This window comes from Vulpes vulpes, chromosome 4 (assembly GCF_048418805.1).
Source record: "Vulpes vulpes isolate BD-2025 chromosome 4, VulVul3, whole genome shotgun sequence".
Lineage (NCBI taxonomy): Eukaryota > Metazoa > Chordata > Mammalia > Carnivora > Canidae > Vulpes > Vulpes vulpes.
This window is the reverse complement of record NC_132783.1, coordinates 35,598,738-35,615,114: the sequence shown is the minus strand read 5'-3', so window position 1 is coordinate 35,615,114 and position 16,377 is coordinate 35,598,738. Positions and strand designations below refer to the sequence as shown.

Here is a 16,377-nt window from a genome sequence, read left to right as displayed (position 1 = left end):
AATAATTATAAGATAAAATATTTTGGAATCACAAATTTAAGAATATATATTTTTAAAATAAAATATTTTCCAAAGAGACAAATAATCCAATCATGAAATGGGCAAAAGACATGAAGAGAAATCTCACAGAGGAAGACATAGACATGGCCAACATGCACATGAGAAAATGCTCCGCATCACTTGCCATCAGGGAAATACAAATCACAACCACAATGAGATACCACCTCACACCAGTGAGAATGGGGAAAATTAACAAGGCAGGAAACCACAAATGTTCGAGAGGATGTGGAGAAAAGGGAACCCTCTTGCACTGTTGGTGGGAATGTGAACTGGTGCAGCCCCTCTAGAAAACTGTGTGGAGGTTCCTCAAAGAGTTAAAAATAAACCTGCCCTACGACCCAGCAATTGCACTGTTGGGGATTTACCCCAAAGATTCAGATGCAATGAAACGCCGGGACACCTGCACCCCGATGTTTCTAGCAGCAATGGCCACAATAGCCAAACTGTGGAAGGAGCCTCGGTGTCCATCGAAAAATGAATGGATAAAGAAGATGTGGTTTATGTATACAATGGAATATTACTCAGCCATTAGAAACGACAAATACCCACCATTTGCTTCAAAGTGGACGGAACTGGAGGGTATTATGCTGAGTGAAGTAAGTCAATCGGAGAAGGACAAACAGTGTATGTTCTCATTCATTTGGGGAATATAAACAATAGTGAAAGGGAATATAAGGGAAGGGAGAAGAAATGTGTGGGAAATATCAGAAAGGGAGACAGAACATAAAGACTCCTAACTCTGGGAAATGATCTAGGGGTGGTGGAAGGGGAGGAGGGCAGGGGGTGCGGGGGGAATGGGTGACGGGCACTGAGGGGGGCACTTGATGGGATGAGCACTGGGTGTTTCTCTGTATGTTGGTAAATTGAACACCAATAAAAAATAAATTTATTAAAAAAAAATAAAATAAAATATTTTAAGGATGCCTGGGTAGCTCAGTGGTTATGTATCTGCCTTTGGCTCGGGGCATGATCCTGGGTCCGAGGATTGAATCCCATGTCGGGTCCCCTGTGGGGAGCCTGTTTTTCCCTCTGTCAATGTCTCTGCCTCTGTTTCACTTATGAATGAATAAAATCTAAAAAAAAATGTTTATATGCATAATTTATAATTATATATATTATAATAAGGAAGGGATAGATGAAACAAGATTTGCAAAATGCTGGTAATTGTTGAAACTGAATTATGAGGTTTGTTATACTGCTCTCTGAACTTTTATGTTTGAAATTTTAATAATAAAAGTTTTAAAAAAGAAAGTCATGAGTTCATATTGTTTCCAATTTATAGTCAACTTTGGCTAAGTCCTTAAATTTTTTTTTTTAATTTTTATTTATTTATGATAGTCACAGAGAGAGAGAGAGGGGCAGAGATACAGGCAGAGGGAGAAGCAGGCTCCATGCACCGGGAGCCTGACGTGGGATTCGATCCCGGGTCTCCAGGATCGCGCCCTGGGCCAAAGGCAGGCGCCAAACCGCTGCACCACCCAGGGATCCCTGGCTAAGTCCTTAGAACATCTTGTTCTAGTATAAGGTTTTTCAGCCCTTTCTCTTCTCTGTTGTTTAGAATATCTCCTTACCAAGAATTTTAATTTTAATTACTAACTTTTCAGTAGCACAAATGGATGTATGCTACTTATATGCTTTCTCTTTTTCCCCCCATTTTTTAAAAAGATTTTATTTATTTATTTATTCATGAGAGAGAGAGAGAGAGAGAGAGAGAGAGGCAGACACACAGGCAGAGGGAGAAGCAGGCTTCCTGCAAGGAGCCTGATGTGGGACTCGATCCTGGATCCCGGGATCATGCCCTGAGCTGAAGGCAGATGCTCAACGCTGAGCCACCCAGGCATCCCCCCTCCATTTCTTTTATAATCTCTTTGTCCATTATTCTGTAGTCACTTCGTTGACAAACACAATAAATGGTCAGAAATTCAAATTATAAAGTTCAGTTTAGTTCAGGTAACAAATACTTATTGGGCATTATTTTTTTTTATAGGCACTGTGCTAAATGCTTAGGATTCCAAAACAAACTGTAGTGTCCATTCTTCGGGAACTTAGAATCTAGTGTAGATTTCTCAGTTGGGTTCTGCAGATGCCGTTAGGAGTTCTGTGAGAAGTCACTAGGAATTCAAAAAAAAAAGGGAAAATTTTTAATTTTTTTGACTTTCCTTCTCCATGCAATGCCAGTACTTGCAGTAATGAAAAGTGATCAAGCAGCTCTGTTAGTAATTTTGCTAGAGATTTTTCAGCTATATGGCAGTGTCTGCATGACTATGTCCATTTGGTAGAGTCCACTCTGTTTTTGATGTGAGATAGGGGATGCTATTGATAATTAGTGAGTGCTGAATTGTACTGAGAGGGTAGTGATAGGCTGATGGCATCAGCTTCTCCCTCTTGAACTGTATCTCCTTATCCTCCCCCAGCCTCTCCATACCCACAGCTACCAGAGAGCAAACAAACTTTCCCTGATATGATTAAAAGAAAAATCAAGGAGTAAATTCTAAGTAAAGCTATGACTCAGATGCCTCCCTGCTGTTTTGTAATTTTGTGATTGCAAAACATGGAGCTTGTCATTAAGAGTGAATTATAAAGATTTCATTTTTCCTTTCTGATTTCCTTGTGTAGTTTTCTTGTTTTACACTTTGTTAGAAACTGTTTTACAAACATGACTTAAAGTCCAATGTGATGATCTCAAGGTCGTGAGATTGAGCCCCACATACTCAACCAATTCAACAAGGTCATGTAAGGAAAAAATGTCTCCTAAGCAGGCTAGTTTCTGCAGCCATTCTTGATCTTCAAAGAATTTGGCAAAATCTCGCCTATTTTCTTGGAAGTATTACCACAGTCCACTTCTCAGCGCAAACATCCTGTTTGCGCTGAGAACCAAAATCTGTATTAGTTTCTCTTATTGTGTAACAAATTAGATTGATAACAATGATAGAGGAGAGTACTCAGAGGTCTGAGTCCAAAGATTCAGAAACCAAGGGTATGGTGCTATCATGAAGACTAACAGGGAACTGGAATGACGCACAATTTGGGAAGAATAAGAGGTGAGGGGTGGGACCGAAACGGACTGAAAACTCTGAGACTCTAGGGTTCTACTTTGTTCCTCTAAGTGGCTGAAGTTACTTCACGTCTCTGAATGTTACTTTCTTGCTGTCAAGAAGTAAAATAAAGGGGAACCAGGTAATCCTGAAGGTCTTATAAAACTTCAATAATTTTTATCACAGTGAGTTAGAAATAACAGTGGACCCCAAATGGAGCTAAACGCTGAACATAAAAGTTAAATGAAGCAAAGCAAAATAGAGCAGGGCAGTTATGCAAAGCAAAATAGAGCAGGGCAGTTATGAGTAATATTCTTCATGATATACAGTATTTAAAATACATTTACCAATATGAATAAAAATACATTTATCAAGTTCCTTTTATATGTAGGCTTCTTAGGGGCTTAGAATAGTGCAGAAGACATATTGTAATTCCTAGTGATGAGGGAACAGAAGGCTAGCTGAGAACAAAGCACAAGCTCACACCCTGCAACACCCCCTTCCACTCCTGGGTGGGAATATATGTGACTTTCCCCCAGGAAGTTCCCAAGTATCTTAATGTTAATGCCCTGCTAGAGGAAAAACAACCTTAACTTTGATGTAGGAATGAGCCGCAAATGGGGCTAGGCAGGGAAAGTTAAGGGAAAGGCTGAGAATCAAGTTCCCAGAAATCTGTGGGTTCCCATAAATGAAAGGTCCAGAGTCAGGCTCCCACCCATCCCAAGAAAACAAAGACAGTAAAAACAGAGAAAAATAATAAACCTGGCTTCCTAGCTCCAAAATGTTGGGGAGTATCTCCCTTTGATGGTTTCCTAAGTAATCACGGAAACTCACCAGACCACAAAGAAGTCAGTCATTATGGTGTTATCAATACTCTCTGATCAATCCAAGACTGCACAAGAATGTCAAGGCCATAGGGCTCCCTGGCCCGGTTCTCAAAGACTGCCACTAAAAGCCCTGTGGCAATCCTGTGGGGACCCCTCTGGCTTCTGAGAGATTTCTCTGTACCTCTGCTTACTAAACTTTATTTATTTATTTATTCATTCATTCATTTATTTTAGTCACAGAGAGAGAGAGAGAGGCAGAGACACAGGCAGAGGGAGAAGCAGGCTCCATGCACCGGGAGCCTGACGTGGGACTCGATCCCGGGTCTCCAGGATCGTGCCCTGGGCCAAAGGCAGGCGCCAAACCGCTGTGCCACCCAGGTTTCCCTCTGCTTACTAAACTTTTATCGCTTTGCTCACTCTCTATTGTCCATGAGATTCATTCTTCAACTCCATGAGGCAAGACCCAAGCTCTCTCATATCAACTTGACAACTGCAAGGCCTCCAGTATCTTACAGGTCCTCCCCAACATATGGAAATCTTTTTGAAACTTCCCTTTTCCTTACCTTCAACTCTCAGGTATATAATCAGCCAGCCCTCACTAGCCCGGGGCAGCAGCACTCTTCCTGCCTGTGGGTCCTGCCCCCATGCTTTAAACAAACAAACAAACAAACAAACAAACAACAAACAAAAAAACAAACAACCCCCCCCCCCCACCACCATTTTGCACCAAAGACATCTCAAGAATTCTTTCTTGGTGGTTGGCTCTGGACTTCACCCCAGCAAACCTCACCTATATTTCCAAAACTACATCACTAGTATTCCCATAGCGAAGTTCACAAAGTTCTTTCCCAATTACATCAGCCCTCTGAAGCAGGTACCAATCCGCACCCTTTCAAAGAAGAGGAGGTGGACTGTGTCAAATACCAAAGGAAGGAAGGTCTCGAAAGATTCCAGTATAAAAGAGACCAACCAAATTTAACAAATAGGAGATCACTAGCTTTCCTTGGTAGAGAAATCTCACCGGAAGCTTAAATTAGGTATTAAGGTCTTAAAGGAAAAAAAGGATAGAGGGGCTTGTAGCATAGATGGTCCATGGCCTGTGTCAGTGCTCAAAACCTCCTCTCCAGGGACCCCTGGCCGGCTCAGTCAGAAGAGCCTGCCACTCTTCCCTCCCAGCTGTCAGTTCGAGCCCTAGGTTGGGTGTAGAGATCACCTAACTAAAAGGTTAAAAAGAAAAAAAAAGTCTTGACAAATTAAATAAACTATTTGGCGTAAAAGATAAAAATACAGCTTAGGGCAGCCCCGGTGGCTCAGCAGTTTAGCGCCGCCTTCAGCCCAGGGCGTGATCCTGGAGACCCGGGATCGAGTCCCATGTCGGGCTCCCTGCATGGAGCCTCTTCTCCCTCTGCCTGTGTCTCTCCTGAATGAATAAATGAAATCTTTAAAATAATTTTTTTAAAATACGGCTTCGTTTTTTGTTACATAAAATATGCTTTTAAAGAAAAAACATTTTAACTTATTTTATTTTTAGAAAAAACATTTTTAAAGAAAAGAACACACATGCACGCACTTTTCCCCTTCCTTTAACGAAGTGTAACGACAGGACAAAAGAACCGCCACAGTTCACCTCGCAGTCGAGCTTACTTCAAAAGGTCCGGAAGAAACAGACGCGCTCAGCAGAACGCAGGAAGCCCTGCGCGGGTTGCGACCCCACCAGATCCACCCCTGGGTACAGCGCAGCTGCAAACTCAGAGATGGGGCAGTACAATTGCTGGGGCTGGCGACGAACTAACCAACGAGGAGACCATTCTGCAGCCTGAGAAGCCAGGGCTCCCCACCAGCTCCCAGCCACCTGGAACCGCCAGGTCCCGGGGAGAGGGGGGCGGAACTCTCACGCCAACCATCACCCGGGGCAACAGCGCGGCCGCACTTCCGGCCACTTCTCGATTCAACGGACGCCACTATTATACGTCATTTCCTCCGCTCCTCCGTAGGCAAGCGGACGTGACTGCCGTAAACTACTGTTTGACGGTGGGTCGTATTGCCGCTCTTCCAGCGCTGAAGGCTGTTTTGGAAATGTGACAGCGCCCCCGGTTCTGCCGGTGACTGGCTTTTTTGTAAATCAGTCGTTCGAATTTCTGGTCGCTCCCCGCCACCTTTGTGCGGTACGGTGGCCGAGGAGGCTCGTTCACGGCGGAAGTACCGGGCTGGCGGGTGGGTGGGGGCAGCGGGGCCTGAGGTGCACGTGGCTCCGGTGCGTTGCGGTAGCGAGCAGAGGGGTCTGAGGATGTCTGGACGCGGGACTGGCTACGGAGGGAGGGGGGAAGGAAGGGAATGTGGCGTGAAGACCTTTCTGCCTGCTGGGGGAGGAGATACTGACCGGGGGCGGAGAGGCTGGTGAGCGGTCGGTCCGCGCGCACAGGGCAACGGGAAGGTGACACTCCTCACCCTCGGGTTCATCTCTGGCGGCTTGGCCTTGGGTGAGGTGGCAAGGTTGCTGCACTTATTACTGTCCCGCTGTATGATGTTCTGACCGTGGCACAGAGGGTGGTGGACCCAGAGGCCACAATGACCAAAAAGATACGTACTGTTTTTCTTACCAGGTAGAGTAAGCATGTCTTTTCGAGGCGGTGGTCGTGGAGGCTTTAATCGAGGTGGTGGCTTCAGTCGCGGCGGAAGCAACAACCACTTCCGAGGTGGAGGCGGTAATTTCCGAGGCGGCGGTGGTGGTAGAGGAGGATTTGGACGAGGAGGTGGCCGCGGAGGCTTTAACAAAGGCCAAGACCAAGGACCTCCGGAACACGTAGTTTGTATGTCGGTTTCAAAGCTTAACCTACTTGGGGGCGGAGGTTGTGGGTTTAAGTATGGGAAGTGAGCGTGCTGAAAGGTAGCTCTAGCAGCTCTCCTATGGAAGTTGCTGCTTGGTTGGGGAATCGGGTCTGGAGATGCTGTAAGCTGACTTACAATCGTGTTGTAGCGCTCAAATGTAAAGGGGAGATCAAGAAAGCAGAACAACACTTAGAATGCGTCGTGGAGGTGGAACTTGAGCTTGGGCTGAAAGGAAGTTATTAAGTAGGCAATACTGTGTGTTTATTCTTGTTGTCCCCGTTTTACAGGTAAGAAAACCGTGAGAGTTGAGTTTCTTTGCTAGGGTCGTAGTAATAAGTTTCTTTGCTGGCATCATATTAATAAGTGATCCGTTTGAGCTACAAAGCCACGTTTTCTGACTCCAAAGCCCGTGCTCTCCATTGCTTTTCATAAATAAGAGAAGTGAGGAAAATTGCTTGTTAGGGAATCTACAGAGGGGAGGGAAGCCAAGGAAAAAACCCAATGAGAGTAGATTTGAAGTAATTATCAATGAGGTGGGATGGAAGTCCTGGGATGTGAGACAGATTTGATAGTAGAAGCCTACATCAAAAAGGAGAAGTGATGAAGAGAGTGCAACCTCACACTGGTTGGATCAGTGTGCAAAATGGTTTGAAGAGTGCAATGGCTAGAGTCATAGGTCCCAGCCCACAAGCATGCAACAGTCCGTGCATGATGCACTGTGAGGGTAGTGAAAGTGAGGAGGAAAAAAGGACGGGTTTGATGGGAGAGGAATTTCAATGGAAATAAATTCAGTAGAACTTGGCTAATTTTTGGGAGTAAAAGGTTCCAGGTTTGGATTTTGGGTGATAGGGATGAATAATTGGTTTTGGAGGGATGTGATGAGTTTTTTAGTTTGGGGTGACGGTCAGAAATAAAGCTAGTTATTTTGGATTCCACACGTCCCTGAAAAAGAGTGAAGAGTCATTGGTAAAGAGGTGGTAGTAGGAAGTTATAAAAAGGGAGGAAAAAAGGAGAACAAAGACTGATTTACAATTAGGGACTGGGGAAATGAAGAGACAGAATGTAAGCATGGTGTTTAATAATAATACTTATTGTTATAATAAAACACCTGTTATATGTTGGATGGCCTTAATGTGCCAGGCACCTTTCTAAGCACCTGACATTTATTATTGTGTTTATTCCTCATAGTAATATATGTAGGGTGTTGGTATTGCTATTTGCCCTTATTAAGAATAGGACAGTGAATCAGAGAAAAGAATCTTACCCCAGGTCACAGAGCTAATGTGGAGTTTTTGGCTTTTTTTTTTTTTTTTTTTTTTTTTTTGCCTCAGAGGAGAACAGATAAATGAAATCCCAGGTACCCAAGAAGAAAGCTTCCAGATGATGTTGGTCAATATCATTTGAAACTGTTTTATATTTTAACATTTTCTTGTCCTATTTCAGTATTAGGAGAGTTCCTGCATCCCTGTGAAGATGACATAGTTTGTAAATGTACCACAGACGAAAATAAGGTGCCTTATTTTAATGCTCCAGTTTATTTAGAGAACAAAGAACAAATTGGTAAAGTGGATGAAATATTTGGACAACTTAGAGATTTTGTATCCTTTTTCATTAGAAGACCCAGTGATCTCATTAAAAGGTTACCATTTGCTTTTTTCTGGAGCTAAGTATTGTTTTAATTAAACTTCTTGTTTTATTCAATTGGGAGAGAGTATTGGTAAGATTGTAACATAAAGGAGAATCAAGAGAAGAGAATGTATCTCCCCATATTGAAAAGGAAGACTATAATAGAGTAACTTCCTTTTTGGAAGGTTTTAGAAGTAATTTGGATAAGTGCTACAGGATTAAGGTATTTTGCTTTGATTATGATGATGCTACTGAAATAGCGTGGAATTAGAAGTTTTAAAAATAAAAACTTCATTACCTCTTGGAAACTTATTTCTTACTTTTCCTAGATATTTCCATATAGCTTTGTTTTTAGAATTACATAGGAATTCAGAAGGTTACCTCTCGTGATCTTAATTGCTTATTCCTTAATGTAACTAATAGTATTTTTCTGTTAAATTGTCAGAAAATATGAAGGCATCTTCCTTTAAAAAACTGCAGAAGGTGAGTGAAGCTTCTGATAAGTAGGATCTTTGGTTTTGTAAGTAAATGACCTTCCTTAGGACAGTGCTACTTAGAGCACTTGAACCCTCCAGTATATCACTAGTGAAGCTCTTAAATTGATATGTTCTGTACTTTAAATGTTGAGCTTACTGATCCTTAAAAGTAATTTAATACAAGCTTTCAGAAATTACTCTTAGGCAAATTCTGTAACTGCCAGAGTATGTTTTTTCGTTTATGTAAGATTCTTACTGAAAGCTTATATGATCAAACTTTCTAAATAAAGTGTTAAATTAGGAAACATTATTTGAGAGAAGTCAGATATTAAATGATTTCACAGATTTTTCAAAACATGATAAATGCTGTGAAGGAGAACTGCAGATTGCCATGAGGATGTTAGTAGTGGGACCATATTTAGTATATTGGCTTTCTGAGTAAACTAGAAGCTGAGACCTGGAAGTTGATTAGAGGTGATTTCCAAACCTTGTTGCTCATCAGAATATCTAAGGGAGCTTTTAAGGTCATGTATTTCTTGGTCCCACTCTTAGAAATTGGAGCTGGTAAGTCCCCAGATAGGGACCAGGCTTCAATTGTAAAAAGGCAGGCTCCTGGATAATTTTGATGTAATTAGATTAGTACTTGGGAACCACTGCTATTCAAACAGGTGGGAAGCACATTATAAGTAGAGAAAACTGTACAAGTCTCTGAGACAGCCAGTTTAAGGATCTGAAAAAGGCTGAAGTGTAGCTTGGACATAGATCATTTAGGAGGGTCTAGAGAGGTAGGCAGGGGCAGGGTTACTAAGGCCTTAGGTCATGGGAAAGCATTTAGTTTTAGTTTTGTTTTTAAATATTAGGATAAATACAGTTAAGTTACACTTAAAAAGAGCACCAGAAAAATTAAAGAACACCCTGGAAAGGGGTTAGTACTGTATGTGAAGGGGCCAGGTCAGAGACTGTTGCATCAGTCCCAGAAGAAATGTTGTTTCGGACCAGGGTAATAATGACAGTGGAAATGGAGAAAAGTGGATGGATTTATGAACAATACAGGAAGTAGCATTGATAGATCTTGGTAGTTGATTAGCAATTGAAGTTAAAAATATCACCATCTTTCAGATGTCTGATTTCAGATCTTTGTGGATGGTGTCACCATGTACCAAAATGGGAGACACCGGAGAAGAAGGAAATTGGGGGAAGATGATGAATTCACTTTTAGACATGATGAGTTTGAAGCACTTGTGAGTTATTCACATAGGAGCTCAAAGGAAGAGCCTGGATTAGTGATGGGATTGCAGGTTGTCATTGTGCAGATAGTACATGATACAGTCTAGGAAGAAAGAGTAAGAGGGATCCCTGGGTGGCGCAGGGATCCCTGGGTGGCGCAGCGGTTTGGCGCCTGCCTTTGGCCCAGGGCGCGATCCTGGAGACCCGGGATCGAATCCCACGTCAGGCTCCCGGTGCATGGAGCCTGGTTCTCCCTCTGCCTATGTCTCTGCCTCTCTCTCTCTCTCTCTGTATGACTATCATAAAAAAAAAAAAAAAAAAAGAAAGAGTAAGAAAAAGAGCTTTGGGGTATCTCCTAAATTTTATATCTATCTGGAGACTAAGAATAACACCAGTAAAGGAGGAGGCAAACCAGGAGAGTTTCATAAAAGTAGTTATCTTCTGAGTCAGGAGAATAGAAGTGGTCAGCTATGGCAAAGTGCTGCCGCGGAGTTCTTTGGACTTAGCAACAGGCAGGGCAAAAGGTCATGGAGCCAATGGAGTGGTGGGCACAGAACCCAGATTGGTGTAAGAGATTCTAGATGGGGACAGTGCCTTCTTGCTGGCATATGGCTGCTGTAGAAACTGGCAAGTAGCCACTGGGAAATTCAGCTGCTTCAGGCAGGCCCGAGAGCCAGGCTTCTTATTTGGTGACCTGAAAAAAAGAATTGGCCTGTGATAGCCACTTAAATTTGATCTGGATGCCTGCCTTTTGTCACAGTATTACTTATTTGAGGATTTATTATTTTTTAAAAAGATTTTATTTGAGAGAGAGATGGAGCATAAGCAGGGGGGAGGTGCAGAGAGAGGGAGGAGCAGACTCCCCACTGAGCAGGGAGCCCAATGTGGGGCTCAGTCCCAGAACCCTGGGATCATGACCTGAGCGGAAGGCAGATACTTAACTGACTGAGTCACCCAGGGGCCCCTGAGACTTTATTATTAAGTATTTTTGTTGTTGTTTGTTTTTTTCACGGATGCTAAATTGGGACATTCTACCTCTCTTCATTTCTAGATCCACTGCTCAGGTTCAGGTCCTCATTATCCAGCCTAGGATATCCAATTGAATTTTCTGTAATGATGGAAATACCTGCCTAGTAAAATAACCAGTAACCATTTGTAGCTATTGAGCGCCTGAAATGTGGCTAATGTAACTCAGGAACTGAATTTTTATTTTATTTACTTATTTATTATTTACTTTAAAGATTTTATTTATTCATGAGAGACACAAAGAGGCAGGTTCCCGGCAGAGAGCTTGATTCAGGACTCGATTCCAGGACTCTGGGATCACAACCTGAGCCAAAGGCAGATGCTCAACCACTGAGCTGCCCAGGTGTCCCAGGAACTGAATTTTTAATTGTGTGTGTGTTTTTTAAAAAGATTTTATTTATTTATTCATGGACACAGAGAGAGAGAGAGAGAGAGGCAGAGACACAGGCAGAGGGAGAAGCAGGCTCCATGCAGGGAGCCCAAGTGGGACTCGATCCCGGTCTCCAGGATCACACCCCAGGCTGCAGGCGGCGCCAAACTGCTGCGCCACCGGGGCTGCCCGAATTTTTAATTGTTAATTAATTAATTTAAATATCCACATGTGGCTAGTGGCTACTGTATTGAGCAGTGCAGAGCTAGACACTACTTTTGAGAAAATGGACTCTGGGAAGAGTGATAAAAGGTGGTATCTAAAGAGGGATTCCGACATCTTATAAGTAATACATTATCATTTGAAACTCCTTATGCATGTTTTATGTAAAATTGTGAAATATGCCTCATTATGTCTCATTATTATGAAAAATAATCTCTTTAATCCTGAATAATAGAATGGGTTTAATTTATGCATATCCTTTATTACTTTGTATGTTCAGCAAATACTTACTGATTTGATCAGTAGTTTGAAATAGTTTTCAATATTTCAAAGTTTCAAATATTTCAGAGTTTCGAAATAAATAGTGTGTGCTTCATTTTGAATTTTAATGTTAAATTCTTAATAGTTTTAAGGGCAATTCTATTGTGAAAAGGTAGTTAATTTTTAGAAGACATCTATTTATAAAGAGAAATGAGATTGGATTGATCTTCATTTTTATTTATATGCTTGTAATGCTTATCGTGTGGAAAGTTTAAGGGCTTTGTATACATTACTTTTTTGATCATCAAGAAGACTATGGGGTAGGTGCTTCATTCTCTTCATCTGATAGATTAGGACATGAAGGCACAGAGAAATTAAGTCTTTGCCCACGGTTACACAGTAGTTAATAGGGTTGAGATTTGAACCTAGGCAGTCTTGAGTCTAGTGTGTAGATCCTTAATGATCATACTGTATCACTTCCCAAGCCATCACACTAATTGTTTCTGTCATACTTCCAGTTTTATATAGACCCATATAAACTGCTACCACTGCAGAGGTTTTTACCTCGACCTCCAGGTGAGAAGGGACCTCCAAGAGGTGGTGGCAGAGGAGGTCGAGGAGGAGGAAGAGGAGGCGGTGGCAGAGGTGGTAGAGGTGGTAAGTTGTTTTTTGGGGAAATTTTCTAGTGAGATTTCAAACTTGCAGCCAATTCACACAGTACAACTTAATTTTGTATATAGGCAAACCTCCTTTATGTTTTTTTTTTAGAAAAGCTATTTTCAAATCTTGACAGATTACCATAGTAATAATGCTTTGTTTCAATGACTTATTTTTTTTAAAAAATCTAATAAAGTATAATTTTGAGGGATTTTATCTTTGGGGTTATCCATGTTTTGTTTTGCATTTTATAAAGTGTAAGATTATCTTGACTGAGTTTTAGTTTTTTAATTAATATTATTGGGTGTTGATTATATGCTGAGAGCTAGTTGTATTCTTTTAATATCTATGTGTATTCTTTTAATATTCAGCAAAACCTTGTGAGATAGGTGATAGCCTTATTTTAGATGTGGAAATGGGTGGCTTACAAAAATTAATTTGCCCAGTTAATTGGCAATCCAGATTCTATCTTCTGATGTTATGTCAAAGACTTACCAATAAATTTATTGCTTTGATTTCAGCATTTTGATATATGTATTTCCTAAAGTTTTGGTACATTCACCATTGTGGACCATTAGATGATGAGCAGGGTTGGGGATAAGGTGTGGTGCAGTATTGAGTATGCCTAGATCTGAGTAGTGGTGTGGTGGGGGACAGGATGATGGCAGAGCCTAAGTAGTTGGGAACAGGAGCCAAAAATTGGTTGGATATCTTCTGTTATGGAAACAGAAAGGAGAAAGAAGTCTGTTTCTAACTTTGCCTTTCTCAATTTAATTATTTCATTCTAAATATGCTTTTTTTTGATCCAGATAGCTAGGAGATAATCTCTTTAAGAAATCTGGATATATCTTTTTGAAATATTTTTAAGACACTAATGAGATCCCCCTCATTCCCATTCTGTATTCAGTCTCTCATGTGACACTGAAAAAAATTCATTTGTTTTCTTAAAACTTTTATATTTACATACCACTGTTTTGGGAATATGTTTTTTCCTCTTATTGTAATTCATCATTCCTTACAAAGTTAATCAAAAGAAGTAAAAATGGAGACTGAAATAGAAGGTCAAATATGTATTGGATAAATGAAAATTTTTAATTTTCTTATTAAATATGTTAGCATCAGTGATGGTCCATATGTGGCTCAACTAACTTTAAATATTGTATTTATTATGATATCCTCAGAGTGAAACCACCCCTATCTGTTACCTTTTGTTCTTAGAATAAAAAGCCTTAGTTTAATCAAAAAAGTAATTCAGCAGAAGTTGAATTACTCATACATTTAATAGTAAGGCTAAATGGAACTTTAAAGTTACAAGTTTGGTAATTCATTAAAACAGGATTCTTGTTTAAAAAATTGTAACGTAGGTTATTAGGCTTATCAGATTAGGATAGGCTACCATAATTTTTATAAATATTTCCTTTATTTTTAGGTGGTTTTAGAGGTGGAAGAGGAGGTGGAGGTGGAGGCTTCAGAGGAAGGGGTGGAGGCGGTTTCAGAGGTGAGTGTGGAAAAATAGTCTTTGAATCACTGAATTTCTAGGATTGGTATTACCTACCATTTTAAATTTTTATTCAGTCTTATTTCTGTTTCCCCAGTATATGGAACACCATGGTGTTCTTTGCTTTAGCCTAATTTAGATCTTTATTTTATGTCACTTTCTTGATTTTCCCTTTGAATTTTTTCACCTACTTTTAATTGTTTTGCGGAATTAATTTGAAAAAGCAGTATGAGTGACAGTTAAATTTGGTAAATTGGTTGGCTACATAGTATAAGAATTAATGTTGATTTTAAGCTTGAGATTTTATTTATAGTGCTATTAAAAATTCATTTACTACAGCCTTAATACTTTCATTTTCTCTTAATTAGGGAGAGGACATTAAGTGTAAGAGTTGACAGAGAAACTTCCTGCATGATCTACGTCAATGGCTCAGAAACTTGTTTCTTGAGCAAGTCTGGAAGAACTGGTCATTTTATGACGGTGGAACTAAAATGTCATCACCATGCAAAAATGAGTACAACAGAATAAGCGATTTTGCTCTAAAAGTATGAACAAATGTTTAAATGTTTTGTATAACGCTTGGAACTCTGGGGGCTTAATAAATGGGCAGTTTTCATTTGAAGCATACTTGGAATTTTTAAAATAAAATGTTTTATTTCTTTAACTTATAATAGAACTGTGTTTATTAAAACAAATTTTTGAAGTTAAAGGGAACAATTAAGCTTAAACCCAGTGGATAAAAAAAAAAAAAAAAAACCCAGTGGATTTCAGATAGAAAAAATGATTTGTTTATGTATATAACTGATTTTTAAAAAGAAGGTTAGTGAAACAGTACTTTAACGTTATTAATAAATTAACACCCCCTTTCAAAATCCTTGCCTTTTGTATATGAAAATATCAGCACTTTTTATTGCGTTTCATTTGTGAACCTTCATAAAGGTTACAAAAGCAGTTTCTTTAATTGTAATTAATAATTGGTTAGCAAATTTTAGTGTTGGGTATGAATCTATTAAACTTGGAACAGCTCTTTTCATGTAAGAACTAAAGTTCAAGAAATTTCTGGAGAAACATTTAATTCTCATTCAACATAGAATTCTGAAAGTTTTACTGACTCTTATTTTACTTTTTTAAGGGGACTCTAAAGGTTTAAGATGTTATTCATCATAAGAAAAAAAGATATTATTCATCATAAATAATTTGTTCAGATTCCTGGCAATATGTTCAGATTCCTGGGTAGAGACATTTCAGATTTTTTTTTTGAGACATTACAAATTAAATTGACTTTTGATGCCCACTGCTAGTGTAGTATCAAGATATAACTATGAGAGCAAGTTAGAATACTGTGATAATGGGACCATTTCCCTGCCATTGATTTTTTTTTTTCTCTTCTCACACGTATTCATTCTCAGAATGATGTTTCTCTAGCTGTTCCTTTCTACCATACTATACCTAATAATTAATACTTGATTAACTCTTGGAATGCTTGAGCATATAGTATTGTCTGCATTAGCAATATAGGTTTTACTTCTCTTTTTTTGATTAATGGAATTATAGCAGAATTAATAAGCATGTAGGCCATAAATATATATGATGAAAATATGTTGAAAAATTTTCACAGGAAGAAATAGTGCTTTTCAACTTGGGAAAGGAGGCTATTTGATTTTTTAGAAATGTTGGGTTGAAATTGGGTTGAGAATTAAAGCCGGAGTTTCTACTCTTGGTTTGTAAAAGACATAGTGAACATTAGAGGGGTGATGATGGCATGGTCCAAAGAACAAATAATAGTGCAACTGTCCTATGCTTTTTTTGACATTTAAAAGTCTCAGATGGTTATGATGGAAGCAATGTGTAGATCAGTAGACAAATTACTTGGAGGTTTCCCCTTTTACATCTTTTGGTCATTGGTTATCTTTATACTTTTATTTTCACATCTTAATTCCCCCTATTTTTCCTCAACAGTTTTCTGGATTTCCTTTTTTTTTTTTTTTTTCTTTTCTTAAAAGATGTTATTTATTTATTCCTGAGAGACAGAGATTGAGAGAGGCAGAGATATAGGCAGAAGGAGAAGCAGGCTCCCTATGGGGAGCCCAATGTGAGACTTGATCGCAGAACCCTGGGATCACACCCTGAGCCGAAGGCAGATGCCCAACTGCTGGGCCACCCAGTATCCCTCTGGGTTTCCTTTGGGGCATTTAGTTTTGAATGAAGTTCACATGTTTAGGGAGCCTAACAGTGAATTCTGTACTGTGGCGTGGTAAATATC

The 16,377-nt window shown here is 39.9% G+C and overlaps 1 protein-coding gene and 1 long non-coding RNA gene across 9 annotated transcripts; one reads left to right on the top strand and one right to left on the bottom strand.

Annotated features, from left to right (window-relative positions):
• Positions 1 to 1,981: 1,981 nt before the first annotated feature.
• Positions 1,982 to 5,842, bottom strand: LOC140598578 (uncharacterized). The gene is made up of 2 exons (XR_012001030.1): positions 5,567 to 5,842; positions 1,982 to 2,171 (listed from the first exon to the last, which is right to left on the bottom strand). It is a non-coding gene; the product is annotated as an uncharacterized lncRNA (long non-coding RNA).
• A 33-nt stretch (positions 5,843 to 5,875) lies between these two features.
• On the top strand, positions 5,876 to 14,778 carry GAR1 (GAR1 ribonucleoprotein). Of its 8 annotated transcripts, none has more exons than XM_026017585.2 (7): positions 5,876 to 5,953; positions 6,526 to 6,732; positions 8,195 to 8,349; positions 8,801 to 8,860; positions 12,478 to 12,616; positions 14,046 to 14,114; positions 14,483 to 14,778. In XM_026017585.2, the coding sequence occupies exons 2-7, from the start codon at positions 6,537 to 6,539 to the stop codon at positions 14,494 to 14,496; spliced, it is 633 nt and encodes a 210-aa protein (XP_025873370.1). In that variant the 5' UTR covers positions 5,876 to 5,953; positions 6,526 to 6,536; the 3' UTR covers positions 14,497 to 14,778. The 8 variants fall into 8 exon arrangements, with proteins under 8 accessions (XP_025873370.1, XP_072611585.1, XP_025873369.1 ...); XM_072755484.1 differs by having other exon boundaries at positions 5,915 to 6,087; XM_026017584.2 differs by having other exon boundaries at positions 5,923 to 6,176.
• Positions 14,779 to 16,377: the final 1,599 nt, after the last annotated feature.